The following is a 14,884-nucleotide window of genomic DNA, read 5'->3' as shown; positions in this document are numbered from 1 at the left end:
ACTTGAATACTGTTAGATTTATTGAGACTTGTTTTATTGCTCAGAACATAGCCAGTCTTGGTAAATGTTTCATGAGCTTTTTGAAGAAATATATATTCTTCTGTTAATGAATGGAATGTTATAAAAATACTGCTTGAACCAAGTTGATTGATGGTATTGTTCAAGTCTTCTGTACCTGCAGTGATTTTCTGTACACTTATTACAACAATTACAAATAGAGGGCTGTTGGAATTTCTGTTGTATTTTGTATTTGTTTATTTCTCCTTGAATTTTTTTAGTTTTGACTTTGTGTATTTTAAAGCTCTGTTATTAGGTGCGTAATAAATGTTTAAAATTGTTATGTCTCTGCTAAGAAAATAGAGTCCTTGAAGTCAAGCTGACTCTGCTTTTAGTCTCCTAAATGAAAAGGTAGATAGAACAGGTCTTGTTTGCAAAATGAATTCAAGACCTACTTATCTACCAACAGCAATGATACAGTTTCCATTGTCTCACTGTAGAAAATAGGAGTAGTGAATACAGAGATGAGTAAGGGTGAAGAAAGACTTAGGGAACCCATGAGGATCTTACTCTAGTTGACAGGAAAGTGATTACCACCTGGAGAAGTTGATTAGGAAAGTGGAGGAGAGGACCTTTCCTGTAGTAGAGGTTTCAGAGGGTCCAGGACAGCTTCTGGTGGCCAAGCCTTCTTGTAGGGAGACCAGCATAGTCTCATTTGCAGAATGCTGTGTCATGGTGAATCATTCTGGGCAGCTGCCAGTGCACACGAGATCCCACCCATGACAAGGTCATGAGGGAGAAAACCTAACGGGCAAGGCGGATCAGGTTTTCAGGGGTTTCAAAAAGGCTAGCTCACGAGATCCCACCCATGACAAGGCCATGAGGAGAAAACCTGACAGGCAAGGCGGATCAGGTTTTCAGGGATTCCGAAAAGCTGCCCCTGGCACTCACCTTAAAGATGATATCTGTCTTTCTGATGCTTGCTTCAATAGACTACTCCCTAATTTCTGTGACACAGGCAGAAGGCCTTCCCCGATCTCTTCCCAAATAAGAATCAATTTAGAACTTTAATCAATAAGTTTCCCAGGTGGTGGTATTTTATGAGATTATCCAGGGTGAAAGGAATGTTTTAATTTAAACTCCTTTGCGGTGTTTTAGTTTGTTTGGCAAATGCCTTTATGTCCTTGGTACTAATATGCATGATTGCTTATAATACCCTAATCATAAAATAGCATAAAGAACCTGATTATATAAAAGCCGTAATAGACATAGAGCATTTTTGAGGGGTGAAGGAGTCCTATTAGAAAACATAAGAAAAATTATTCTAAAGGTGGTTATTGAGTTGACATTTGCTTGCTGTGTTTTGCTTGCTGTGTTTTTGCTTTTAATGTGCTAAGGTTGTGTTATAGAAACCATTGTTAATATAGTTAAAGATCTAGAGAAATAAGAACTTAGCCCTAGTGTGGTAACAATGAAATGGTTGTTAATTGTCAGCCAGGAGTGCTAGGCAGAAGCTGCCTCACCAAAGTTGCAGAGTCAGTGTGGGGTAAACTTCTTAGATAAACGCAACTGACAACTTCTGCAGAAGGATTAATTTTTGTGTTAACAAGGTTATACTTCTACTCTGTACTGTTGCCCTATGAGACTGCTATCTTTCAGTTAAGGTCACCAGAGAAACAGAAAATAGGTTTACATTCACCTGACTTGCATAAAATGTTAACAGGCCCCAAGGCCAGAAGATAATGGACAAGACCCTCATAAACAAAGAAGTATGCAGAAAACACCCTGGTTTCGTGAAGAACAAGCTGATGTAATGTTAAACTATCTTCCCCTTAGAAATGTACTAACTTAGGGTATAAAAGCTACGGTAAAAAGTAAAGCATGGCCAGACTCTGCTGCACCCCCCGTCTGGTCTCTCTCTCTCTCTCTCTCTCTCTCTCTCTCTCTCTCTCTCTCCCTCGCAGACTTGGCCCTATCAAGGCTGGTCGCATGTGTCTTCTCTCTCTCGCCGACGCTGTTCATCCTTAGGGTACCCCTGGATCATGCCGAGGCTGGACCCCAGCAGGAGCCATTTAAAACTCTTACAATGAGTTAAGATTTTAAATCATTCTGGAGAATGAGAAAAGCAGATTGATTACCAAGCACAAGCTTCAGAAATATTTTATTGGATGTGTACAAGTGCTTGCAAAATGTTGATTGAACCAGTAGGAAGTCAGTTATTAAACATACACTTTTCCAAATAAAAAGTGATTTAATTAAAAAAAATAATTGTTATGTCTCTGAAGTCTACTTTATCTAATATTAATGTAGTCAACTCCAGCTTTAAAAAAATTATTTATTTATATATTTTTGGCTGCACTGGGTCTTTACTGTTGTGCATGGGCTTTCTCGAGTTGCTGCGAGCAGGGGCTACTCTCTAGCTGTGGTGTGCAGGCTTCTCATTGCAGTGGCTTCTCTTTTTGCAGAGCTCGGACTCTAGGATATGTGGGCTTCAGTAGCTGCAGCACACAGGTTCAGGAGTTGTGTTGCACAGGCTTAACTGCCCTGAGGCATGTGGGGTCTTCCCAGACCAGGGACCGAACCTGTGTCCCCTGCATTGGCAGGTGGATTCTTAACCAGTGGACTACCAGGGAAGCCCCTCCAGCTTTTTTGTGATTATTGTCAGCCTCATTTTTCTTCTCCCATTCTTTTACTTTAGCCTCTTTATGTTAACATACTTAGTGTTTCCTGTGGTTTCTAGAATATATAACATACAGTTGTAATCTAAATGTCTCATCTAGTAATTCTTTCCTCTGCATCATTTCCAGGTCAGTGTCTATTGACTGACTCACCCTCGTTATGGGTTGTGTGTTGTTTTTTTTAATTTATTTTTTTATTGAAGGATAATTGCTTTACAGAATTTTGTTGTTTTCTGTCAAACCTCAACCTGAATGAGCCATAGGTATACATATATCCCCTCCCTTTTGAACCTCCCTCCCATCTCCGTCCCCATCCCACCCCTCTAGGGGCTACAGAGCCCCTGTTTGAGTTTCTTAGCCATGCAGCAAATTTGGGTTGTGTGGGGCTTCCCTGGTGGCTCAGAGGTTAAAGCGTCTGCCTGCGGGACACCCGGGTTTGATCCCTGAGTCAGGAAGATCCCCTGGAGAAGGAAATGGCAACCCACTCCAGTATTCTTGCCTGGAGAATCCCATGGAGGGAGGAGCCTGGTAGGCTACAGTCCACTGGCCCGAAGAGAGTCAGAGATGACTGAGCGACTTCACTTTCACTTTTCTTGCCTCTTTGCCTGCCTGGTCATTTTTGAGTGGATGCCAGACACTGTTATTTTTCTTTCTTTTATTTGTTTGTTGTTGCATGGTGTTTTGTGTTCCTCTTGTTATTCTCAAGCTTTGTGCTGGGCTGGTCTAAGTTACTTGGGAATGGTCTGATCCTTTCAGGTCTTGCTTTTAGCTTTGGTAGGTGAAACCAGAATGGCATTTTACCTTTTTCTTCTTTTTCCTTTTTTGGCTGCGTGGCTTGGCTTGCAGGATCTCAGTTCCCCAACCAGATATTGAACCTGGGCCATGGCAGTGAGAACCTGGGATCCTCACCACTGGGCCCCTAGGGAACGCCCTAGTTTTACTTCTTTACTGAGTTGAAACCCTCCTGAGTGCCCTTCCCAGTGCTCTGAGAGTTGTGATGTTCCCCTGCTGCCAGGAGAGGCCCTCGCCTGGCTCATTGCAAGCCGCAGGGATTGTTTCTGCGAGTCATTTTGGGTGGCTCCTCCCGCGCCTTGGGTCGTCTCTGGCCTCCCGCCCGGTCTGTGCAGCAGGTCAGGTGGGTTGTTCCCGTGTTTGTTTGTTTCCTCCCTCCTTCTCCTCCTGTCTCTGATGCAGTTGAGAAAAGTTCTTCGCTCTTAAGAACTAAGGCGGGTCTCACTCACATAATCCAGGGTAGTTCCTCACCTCAAGGTCTGTGCCCTTGACCCCATCTGCTAAGTCCCTTTTGCCAGCTAAGTAACATACTCCTGTGCTAAGCATGGGGACATGGGCATCCTTGGGGACATTATTTTTCTGCCCCTGTGCTGGCCAGTAAATCAGCTGAGTGACTGGGGACCCTCTGCAGTCCTCTGAGGTTCTACCTGGTACTGGACACTGTGGACTCCAGCAAGACCCGGGCATCCCAAGTTGTTCCCAGGCCGCTCTGCATGTCCTCAGCTGGACGTGCCCTTCAGGTGATGAGCTGACATGATCACAGGCTTTCCCACCCTTTATTCCTGATGCCCATCAGCCTGAGAACTCTGGTTCCATGTGTTTCATTCAGTTTTTTAGTTGTTTGGGTTGAGGTGGCAAATAGGTCCATTCCTCCCAGGCAGGCTGGGAGCTGATGTCCCTTATGTATGTGTGTGCTTCTGCTCGAGCTGTCTGCATTTGTATGAAGGATGCTCCAAACTGTGGAGCTGGAGCTGTTCAACCCATCTTCTCTGAGGCCATGGAGATGGGCAGCTGTAGCTTTTCACAGGCGAAGCCCCTGCACCAGGAGCGGGCTGCGTGCTCATTACCCAGACTGGCCCAGGGACCTCAGGAAGTGGGCTCCATGTGCAGGGGTGCCTGCCTCTGAGAAGAGTCCTTGTGGCTCTTTGTGGAGCCTGCGGCCAGCACCTTCATACCTGCCTGACGGCTGCGGCATTTTCAGCCCTTCACCTTTGCAGGATGGGGGGTTTTGCCACCTCCTTGCTCTGCTGTTAATGGAATATGTGTTTTTATTTCTTGTTTTCCTTGTTATTTTTAGATGCTTTCCAGGAAAAGAGGGGAAACACCTTGCTGATGCCACCAGCCTCAAACCAGTCTTCTCCATCTGCCTTCTGTCTGCCTGAGATTCCTGGAAGTGTCTGGTCTGCTAATTTTATCTGTTCTTGTGTTCTAGCGCCCTTGTGGGCTTGTTCTTTTAAAACATGCATCTTTTCTTTCATTGCGCTGAGGTTTTGGTGGGATGGGTGAATGCCTAGGACCAGGGTGCCTTCTCGATCTAGAGTTCTCACCTGCTGTAGTCCCCCCACTCGTCAGACACCTCTCACTGCCCCTTCCCAGTGGCCACAGCCAATGAGTGGCCACAGCCAATGAGCTCAGGAGCAGGAGGTGGCCTGTCCCCTTTGCTTCCTCTACCCGCACCCTTTTCTGAATGGGCGGTGCCCAGGAATGAAGGTGGTGCCCAGAAAATAGAGGACCCCACTGTGAGAAAGCAGTCCCATACCGGTGTCGGAGCCTGTGACCGCGTGGGGAAGTGCAGAGGCACTTGCGTATTCCATGGGCTTTATTCTTTGGGTCTATCTATTGCAAGTGGTGATTTGAGGCACATGATGTTTGAAAGCTGCAACTCTCAAATCCCGTGAGCTGTCTGGATGGTTGGTTTCAGACGCCAGAGAGCCCACCAGATCCCTGAGCTGCCTGTCCAGTCTTGTTCAGCCAACAGGAAGTGGGGGGTCCTGGCCACGCAGTGACGAAGGCTGTTGTTCTTGGCCCTCAGGGAGGGGTGTCCCATTCTGCACAGTCTGTCAGTGGCACGAGGCCTTATGTGCACAGAGTGAAGGAAGATGCTGTCAGTGGAGGTGGTGGTCACGCTTGGCCTGGCCCCCTCTGCAGGCCAGCCAGGACGAGCCCCTGTGGGCCAAGCACTTGGCGGCGGGGCTGCCGGCTGCTGGGTGGAGCGGGTACCACCTGTCCTCTGCGCACCACTCAGCCAGAGTGTGGCAGAGACTGTCTCCCAGACAAACCCTTTCTGATCTTGTGTTTTACACAAACACACTAACTGCTCATAAACTGAGGAGGCCAGTGACTTAAATGTTGCATGTTTGGTGACTCCAGGTCTGAAGAGAGGCGTCCATGTTCACTCCAGGAGGCGAGAAGAAGCCGGAGCCACAGTGATGAGCGAGACCTACGTGAAGAGTGAGTGTGGGCCCCTTGGCTGGCCTCCACGGCATGCTGCGGATTTCTGAGTAAATGCACTTGAGAGGAGTGACCGCTGCTTGAACACACTTTCTTTAAGGCTTCATTAGAAAAGAAAAGGAAGCTCTCGTCTCTGCGGACGCTGGCTCATTCTGGTGTGGGGACAGCGTTTGCCTGGCACAGTGGCTTTGTGCTCCGTGGGGGAGAGTCCCTGTGCCTTCCTCCTTGCCTACAAAAGCCCCAGGGCCAGTGTTCACTCTGACTGGTCACTGTACCTGCAGCCAAGGCCAGCTCTTTGCCAGGGCATGGTCCAGGGCAGAGTGTGGGCCAGAGGTCCTCCTGGAGCCGCTTCGTGGGGCTGAGCCCACACTGCCTGCTTTTTACAGGAGCTCGGATCCAGCCGGGCTGGAGATGCGGAGAAAACACGGCCTGGGTTGGAAGGCCGGGGTAGAGGTGTCCAGAGCGACCTCAGAGCAGGTGGCCAGTGGTCCCAGAGACCCCGGCCGGCACGGTGGACAGAGGGGGTGGTGTGTGCGCCTGAGGCTGCAGAGGCCGGGCCAGTGAGGCTGAGTCCTCAGAGGCTGAGCCAGGCGGTGGGCCGGGGCCAGGCCTGACCCTGCCATCGGACTTTGTCACTGTAGGGCTGTCCACCATCCTGCTGGATGCCATCACTGACAAGGACCCTCGGGTGCAGGAGCAGGTATGTGGCGCCCTGTGCACCCTCGGAGAGTCGCAGCCAGCAGAGGTGCTCAGCGCCTGTGAGGAGCACCTGCGGCTGCACGAAAAGGTATTTATTGCTCCTCGGGGATGGGGTGAGGCCTGTGGGGAGGGGCCTGCGGGGCGGGGTTCGTGGCGAGGGTCGGGGCCTGTGGTGGGAATGGGGCCTTCGGTGAGGGGTGGGGCCTGCAGGGCAGTGGCCCCAGTGGGTCTGAAGTATGCAGCCAGGTTGCTGTGGGTGGAAAGTCACACCGGCAAGTCCAGGCCCCCTTGAGGCGGCAAGTCCAGCATAGGTGACCCACTCTGTTCTGTGGGTCGGTCCTGTTGTGGGGGACCGGGTGGTTGGCATTGTAGTGTCTGGTTGCCCTTGCACAGGCCAGTCCACCGTTCCTCTCACCTACCCAGCTAGTGAGAAAGGGGCCGCTGCGTCGCACCTGGGACAGGGCCTCGCCCAGCGGGCCTGGGCCTCTGCTCCCTGCCCAACCGTAGACGCCACTGGTCGGGCCCTGCTGAGACTGCACCAAGAGCTGTGCCAGCTCCACCTCTCCTGGTCCGACTGCAGGGTTCTGTGACACTCCTGTCTCCCTGTAGTGGGACAGAATTTCAGTTTCCACAGTGCATGGTTTAGACTCATTCCTAGGAGTTAGACTTGCAGTCTCAAAAGACCGTCTTTCTTTTTGTTTGAGTTTTGGGCTCTTATCTGTCAGCTGCCATTTCAGGTTTGAACAGTTGAGTCCTGACGGGGCCCCTGGGCTCCTGAGCCAGTTTGATGACCCCTCCTCTCCCGCAGGGCCCCATCCCGCCCCTGCCCCCACCCCCACCACTGTCCCAGTGTAGGGAGCTCATTCCTGAGCTCGGGGAGGAGCCATGAGAGACAAGGGAGTCCCGGTCCTTCCTCCACCATCTCTCTCTACAGCTAGCGCATCCATACCGGACGATGGTCCTACGGGCTATGGAGACAGTCGTGAGCAATCACATCGGCGAGTTGGACAAGGACATGGCCAGGGCCATCATCCTCCTGGCCTCCAATGAGATGACCAAAGTGAAGGTGTGGGGGATACCTGCCCTGACCTGGCTGACCCGCCCTTGGTTGGGGCAGGGAGCTGTTTTCTTCCCGAGTGCATTGAGAACATGGGTTTGTGTCTGGCTGCCTTGGGTTTGGCCTGTTGGTCCTGTGTACTGACTGCCCTTGTGGGGTGGGGTGGGTCACCCCGCCATTTCAGATGGAAACTGAAGTGGAAAGCAGTGCTCCCAAGCTCTCAGGGCGAATGTAGGCGCACCAGGGCCTGACTCGAGCGTGCATGGGCTCGAGGCTCAGCCTGGGGCCCTGCTCCCAGCAGCCCCAGAGCCTGCTGAACACTGGCGGCCTGTCCTCCAATGGAACTGAAGGCAGAGTGTCCAGTTTTCCTCCTGGGCACCTTCAGGGTGGGTGAGGTCTGCCTCCTTTGGTCAGGGTGTCAGTTGAGGTCTTTGGGGACAGGAGCTGGTCTCTGATTGGCAGCAAGCCGCTAGCAGCGTCCTGGTGGCGGTGGGGAGGCGGTTCATCAGCAGCGTGATGGAGGAGCTGCTGAGCAAGTTCCAACCTGGGCTCCTGCCGCATCCCTGCACCGTGCACACACTCGCCAGCCTCTCCATCTCCAATGGTAGGTGGCGGCCCCGCCCCTCTGCTTGCACACTCAGAGGTTCTGAGGTTGGCATCTCGGTTCCTGGGGTCCCAGTTGCTCCACCACGCGCCCCAGGCTGTGCAGAGAGAGCTCAAGTTGTGTGGCGGGGTCGGGGTGGCCGTGGGCCTCTGTGACGTGCCCCTTCTTGCAGTGTTTGGCATGGTGCCCTTCCTGACGTCCATCCTCAGCACCATGCTGCCCATGCTGGGTGCAGCCAAACATGACTCAATGAAAGTGGTGTTCTGCTGTGGTAAGACAGGGCCTCTGTGGGGTGGTGGGTGGGTGCGGTCTGCCCACTGTTGGGGGGGGTCTTTGTTTCCAGTGCTCCTTTGTGGGGGGCCGGGGGGCCTTCAGGCTGCAGGAGGAGGGTGGGACAATTAGAGGAAGGGTGATGCAGATGGGGGCTGAGAGGGCACTGCTGCAGGTAGAGACCTGACCTCTGCTGTCTGGCAGCTTTTCTTTGCTGTTGGGCCCCCCCACCGACCAGGACCTTACACTGTACTCCCCTGAGCCCTGGACACTTAATGGGGGGCAGGAGGAGACTGACCAGAGCTGCAGCTTCTTCCCACTTCTCTCCCTGCTCGTTCTGGCAGAGTGATATTTCCCTGGGTATCCTGGGAGTGTTCACTCTCCCACCCTCTGTGTGCCATGGGCAGTGCCTCATGGCATGACTCCTGATGGGCAGGAGGGCACTCCTATAGGGAGCAGATGGTCTTGAAACATGGGGCCTGAGGAAGCCTGGCCTCTTCTAGTGGCCTGCACATAGCTCTTGTCCCTCGGCTTCCTGGTGTCCCTAGCGTCCCCTCCAGTCTCAGGAAGACAGCTGCTACCGAGGGGAGGGAGTGGGAATACCTAGGCCCATGAGGTCCCATGAAGACAGGATCCCCTTTTTAAAATAGTTTATTTTTGGTTGTGGGCTTCCCAGGTGGCACTAGTGGTAAAGAACCCACCTGTCACTGTGGGTTTGATCCCTGGGTTGAGAAAATCCCCTGGAGGAGGGTACGGCAACCTACTCCAGCATTCTTGCCTGGAGAATCCCGTGGCCAGAGGAGCCTGGTGGGCTACAGTCCATAGGGTCACAAAAAGTCAGACATGACTGAGCCACTTAGCATGCATGCACGCATTTTTGCTTTTGCTGGGTCTTTGTTGCTGGCGAGGGCTTTCTCTAGTTGTGCAGAGTAGGGGCTACTCTTTATTATGGCGGCTTCTCTTGTCGAACATGGGCTCTAGGCACCCCAGCTTCAGTAGTTGTGGCGCACAGGCTTAGTTCCCCCGAGGCATGTAGGGTCTTCCTGGACCAGGGATCAAACCCAAGTCCCCTGCATTGGAACATGGATTCTTAACCACTGGAGCACCAGGGAAGCCCTAAGGACCCTTTTTAATCTCCAGGCTGTTAGAGGTCCTGGGCTTCCACCCCCATGGCCAGGCTAGAGGGACGTGGTTAGGCTATGGCCACACCAAGGCAGGGGTTGGGAGGCTGGTAGCCAAGCAGAGTTGGTGTTTGCAGAGGGGTCCCAATGAAGCTGCCTGTTCTGTGCACACCAGGGGACTTTCCTATCTGGGGCCTAGAGCTTTGGGCTGCAGCCCACCTGTTCATGGTGGTTTTGGGTTCAGGTTCCCCAGCTCTCAGGGATTCTAGGAAGAGCTCTAGCCCCTCAGAGCCCCTACATTCCTGTTCTCTCTGTTCCACGCCTTCCTCTTGAGGGCCCCTCCCACATGGGCTGAAACCCTCTTGGACCTGGTTTTTGCTGAAAAGGGAACTTGTGACAGGATCCCTGAGCAGCTGGGTGGGAATCGTTGTTGAGCTCAGAGTGCAGGGGCAGGACGCAGAGAGGACCGAGGCAGAGCTTGGGGGTGCGGGGGGGGGCAAAGAGCTCCAAGGGCAGTACACATCCCAGCTGGGGGGACACAGAAGGGACTGGGGAGAGCTGTGGGGGCTGGGGGAAAAGAGCTCCAAGGACAGCACTCATCCTGGCAGGGAGGGAGAAGGAGAGCCTGTGTTGGAGCTGAGGGCTGGTCCCTGGCCTGGCAGCTGCCCTGGGAAGTGCTGGCATCGTGCCAGGACTTGCAGAGCCCTGTGCAGGAGGCCCTGCCCCTCACAGGCTGCAGGCCTACAGTGTTCACTTGGCTGCCATGCCATGTGAAGGGCCAGGTGGGCCAGCAGACACTGCCTGTAGCCACCCTCTGACTGAGGTGTGTGCGCCTCGCCACAGACAGTGCTTCAGGTCTGCAGTTGAAGGAAGCATGGTCCTGCCCACTGGAGCAGCCTCAGTCAGGCCAGGAGCGTCCACGTCAGCCCATCCGCAGCCTGAGTGGGCCACAAGAGGACTGGGACCTCTTGTCCTTCCAGGCAGTCTCCGATTCTAGGCAGATTGTGTTCACTGTGCAGGAAGGTGGCCCAAGTGGGCCATGGGGCCCAGAACAGGAGTGTGTGTGCACTCAGAGGTTCTTGTCCAGCTTGCAGGATGCTGCAGCCTGGCAGGGGGAGGGTGGGGAGGAGGACCCCAGAGGTGGGTGGACAGGGCCCAGACAACAGGTGCTCAGCTGGCCTGGACACACTGCCAGCGCTGGCAGGAAACCACACTCACCACCCACCGGGAAAGTCTGATGAGAGAGGCAGCAGCAAAGTAAACAGAAAGGGAGACTAGGGGAAGCAGACAGTTGAGGGAGGGGAAAACAGACAGGAGAGGAAATCTGGTTGATATTTCGTTGAGATGAGAAAAGATGCATTCATGAAACAGAAGCACGTTGCTATGAAGAAGCTACGTTTGGACAATGCAATAAAGCTTTTGGGAATTAGCGACATGATGAAAATGGAAGGTAGAAATGGAAGTGTTGAGGAAATCCTCTAGAAAATGGAGCCAAAATGCAAGTATGTGAAAAACAGAAGAGAAAGAAAAGATTTAGCAAGTGAAGCCATGAAGCCAGTCTTCGATAATCACCTTGGATAGAAGGAACGGAGAATGTGGAGGGGGCGGGGCGGGGGGGGGGGGCATTGTGGGAGCTGTCCCAGGTGGAGAGGCCCTCCCCACTCCTGCTTCAGGAAGCTTCTGCGGGACAGGTGGTCCAGGAGAAGGCCAAGGGCTTGCCTTCTGCTTGAGGGAGAGTGCTAGAAAGCTCCAGCGGAAGGCACCCCTGAGAATCAGCACCCTGCCCCGAGGCTTGCTGAGCAGGAAGATGTAGAGACGTCCCTTGAGAAGCCAGGATCCGGAAGGGTGTGGCCCATGTGGTGAGGCTGGGAGAGCCTCAGGATGTGTGGCAAGAGGTGTGGAGGTTGCTGTAGTGACTTTGGCCTGAGGACAAGGGGACTCAAACACCAGACAGTCCTTAACTCAGGACACAGCTGCTCATGGAGGGAGTGGTGGGCTCGGAGCCACGTGGGTTTGGAGGGGTGGATGGATCGGGCTGGTCCTGGCCTGGGGTACATGGGGAACACTGCACACACGTGTGTGGAGAGAGAGGCCCAAACCCTGTGTTTGCTTCTGGAATAAGGAAAATCAGGCTGGGGGAGGGGCCTGAGTGACTCGTTTACATGAGGCATGTGTGTCCTTGATTAAAAGCACAAACCTGGTAAGAAACTCGGGGCCGGGGGCGAGGGGGGGTTCCACTTCAAGCCACGTAATGTCCTGTTATCCTGAAAGCCCTTCCCACACAGGGTACCTCGAATCCCTGGTCAGCTTGACCAGCAGCCTGATTGAGCAACTCAAGGAGCAAGAATAGGTGGACGCAGGGGTTGGGGTGGCAGGCAGGGACCAGGGCCCACCTAAGCAGACCCCCTCCCCACTGAAGGCATCCTCAGTGGGAGGACAGCCAGATACAGACCTCCCGCTGTGGGCTCCGGGAGGTCGTGTATGTTCTCTCTCTAGTGCTTGTGACCATAACTGCCTTCCTGTAGACGAGGGTTGGGCTGCAAAACCCAAGCTGAGAAATTAGCCTTGCAAATGGTCCAGGTCAGAGGTCATGAGCTGGAGCACGTGATCCTGTCAGTCAAGATCCTGGGGTGGGCTCTTGCCCTGGGGCCAGCTGTGAGCCAACACCCCTGCCAGCCGTCTGGTTCTCCTCTCCTGCACTGCCCAGGCCTCAGTGTGGCTGCGAGGCCAGGTTCTGGCCTCAGACTATTTGTGGTCCCATCGTCTCACATGACTCACAGTCCAGGCCCTGCTGACCACTCACAGTTCTACACCTAAGTGGGTCCCCCGGCTTCCCTGCCTGAGCATCCACGGCACCATCCCTTGCATGGACACAGCCCCCCCAGGCTGGTGCTCCCCACCTTCAGCACCGCACCCCCACCCAGCCTCACACACCCAGGTCTTCCTGCATGTGTCCTGGGGGTCCCACGCCATCTTGGACAGCAGTCCTTGAAAGCATTTGGTATGTGTGTCTGTGAGGGGAGAGGTGGGCACCACAGACCAGAGCAGGTGGGCGTGGTGGCTTGGGGGCATTTGGGGGAGGTTGGTCATGTACTGGTGTCCACTGTGACACAGAACCACAAATCAGGGGCTTAAGACAACAGGGCTGTCTTCTACAGCTTAGAAGGCCAGTGTCTGAGGGCAGGCTGTTGTCAGGGCCGCGCACCTTCTGTGACTCTGGACAGAGTCCTTCCAGGCTCCCGTGGTGTCTGGAGGTGCCCATCGATCTGGGCATCTGGGCTTGAGGTTGTGTCACTGCAGCGTCTGCCTCCATCATCACTATGTCTGTCTCTGTTCTTATGAGAACAGGGTCCTGGTGGGTTAGAGCCCACCCCACCCCACCATGACCTCATCTTAACTTTGTGTATCTGCAGAGACTGAATTTCTAGAAAAGTCGTGTTCTGGGTTCTGGGAAGGACGAGAGTAGGGGACCCTTCACCCCCGCCCCACCCTGTAGTCCTGAGCCTCGCCGGGCTGCTTAGGAGGGTATCTCATAGGCGGGCATGGGATGTTAGAGGGGTTGCCTGAGAGCCAGCGTGACCATGCCTGCCTTCTCACCGCTGGGGTCACCGCAGCTCTGCAGCGCTTCAGTGAGAGCACCCTGGAGTACCTGGCCAACCTGGACCAGGCCCCAGACCCCACGGTCAGAAAGGACGCCTTCGCCTCAGACATCTTTGGTGCTTATGACATCCTTTTCCACCAGTGGCTACAGAGCCGGGAAGCGAAGGTACGCTCTGTGGGTGGGGACTGGTGGCTGCACCAGCTGACTGCCCTCTCCCTTCCCAACCTGGAGGTCCTGCTGCAGACCCCTGGGCCCTTCTGCCATCCCTCAGGATCTCGGTAGAGATTTGTGTCCACCTGCCCACGCCAAGCCTTGTGTTGTGGGGTCTCCCCTGCAGGTCCTCGCAGTGTTGGGCTGCTTTGCTGGGGCCCCACCCCCACCTTGGGGCCTCCACACATTAGGGAGGGGCCTGGCTGCTCTGACTTCTCCCCCGGCCCACTCCCTTCACCTTGTAGGAGCCTGTGCTCTAGGTCCGTGGTGGAGGACTTCCTGCCCTTGTCCCCCCACCACTGACCGGTGTCCCTGCCTCCTCCAGCTGCGGCTCGCAGTGGTGGAGGCCCTGGGGCCCATGAGCCACCTGCTCCCCAGTGAAAAGCTGGAGGAGCAGCTCCCCAAGCTGCTGCCTGGGGTGCTCACCCTCTACAAGAAGCACGCCGAGACCGTCCACGTGTCCAAGGTGCGCACAGTGCGGCTGCGGGCCTCAGTGGGTGAGGCCCTGGTGGGCTGTCGGCCTCAGTGAGGGCCGCGGGTGGAGCTGGAGAGCCAGGCCCCCTTCCTGGCACCGCTGCCTCCTCACTCCAGCCCCAGGGTGGTGTCCTGCTGGGAGGCGCCCTCAGCCAGGTGGGATGGGGCTGAGGGCGAGGAGGTCCTGACAGTCTGCTCCTCCCTGCAGAGCCTCGGCCAGATCCTGGAGGCAGCTGTGAGCGTGGGCAGCCGCACGCTGGACATCCAGCTCGACTCTCTCCTGGCCGCTCTGCACGCTCAGGTGGGCCACTGGAGGGGTTTCTGAGCAGGCTGGGGCCGGGCGCTGTTGTCCTGCTATGGGGGTGCCTGTTGAGGGGCCCAGGGAGCAAGACAGGGCAGGGGTCCAGCCAGGTGGACCTCTGCAGGCTTCCCAAGTCATCTGGGTGCAGCCCTTGGGGGTAGACTGACTCGGGCAGTGGGGCACAGGACAGCCCCATACACGGGGGCAGGAGGGGAGGGGGCGGCCAGCAGGCAGGGGGAGCATCTGCGCTGCCTGCAGGTCCCCAAGGGTCAGGGCTCAGGTGGAGCAAAGGAGCCGCCTTGACAGCTGAGGCCGGCAAGGGGAGGGCCTGAAGGTTCTGCTGGAGCAAGGGCCTCAGGGGGCTCCTCGGCCATAATGAACCTGAAAAACTATGAAGTGGATAGATGCCTAGAAATGTCTAAAAATGTCACAATTGGTAGAAGAGAAATAGAAAATTTGACTAAACCAGGAAGGAAAAGGAGACTGCATTCCAGGCCCTTCCTTTCTGAAAACAAACCCGGGACCCAGTGGTGTTCAGATTGCCTCTTCTAGACTTGTGAGGGATAGCTCATTTCCATCTCACACAGGTGGGCTTGGAAATGAGAAAAGGATCTAGAGCTGCCTGACAG

General features: G+C 54.6%; 1 protein-coding gene and 1 non-coding gene across 9 annotated transcripts in view; both read left to right on the top strand.

The window, feature by feature from the left end:
• MROH1 (maestro heat like repeat family member 1) overlaps window positions 1-14,884 on the top strand; it is a 52,490-nt gene that overhangs the window by 11,529 nt on the left and 26,077 nt on the right. For 6 of the 8 annotated variants that reach the window (XM_043879570.1, XM_043879571.1, XM_043879569.1 and 3 more), the window contains exons 2-10: window positions 4,765-4,867; window positions 5,838-5,918; window positions 6,560-6,705; window positions 7,552-7,683; window positions 8,116-8,278; window positions 8,451-8,549; window positions 13,284-13,435; window positions 13,806-13,946; window positions 14,163-14,255. In XM_043879570.1, coding sequence (XP_043735505.1) covers window positions 5,897-5,918; window positions 6,560-6,705; window positions 7,552-7,683; window positions 8,116-8,278; window positions 8,451-8,549; window positions 13,284-13,435; window positions 13,806-13,946; window positions 14,163-14,255 — 948 coding nt within the window. In that variant the 5' untranslated portion in view covers window positions 4,765-4,867; window positions 5,838-5,896. The remainder of the gene's footprint in view (window positions 1-4,764; window positions 4,868-5,837; window positions 5,919-6,559; window positions 6,706-7,551; window positions 7,684-8,115; window positions 8,279-8,450; window positions 8,550-13,283; window positions 13,436-13,805; window positions 13,947-14,162; window positions 14,256-14,884) is intronic. The other 2 variants (XM_043879567.1, XM_043879568.1) reach the window with 2 other exon arrangements.
• On the top strand, window positions 346-468 carry LOC122679709. Its single transcript, XR_006336499.1, has one exon.

This window comes from Cervus elaphus, chromosome 21, assembly GCF_910594005.1.
Source record: "Cervus elaphus chromosome 21, mCerEla1.1, whole genome shotgun sequence".
NCBI classification, from domain to species: Eukaryota; Metazoa; Chordata; class Mammalia; order Artiodactyla; family Cervidae; genus Cervus; species Cervus elaphus.
The sequence above is the reverse complement of the archived record's forward strand: the minus strand, read 5'-3'. Positions and strand labels throughout refer to the sequence as shown.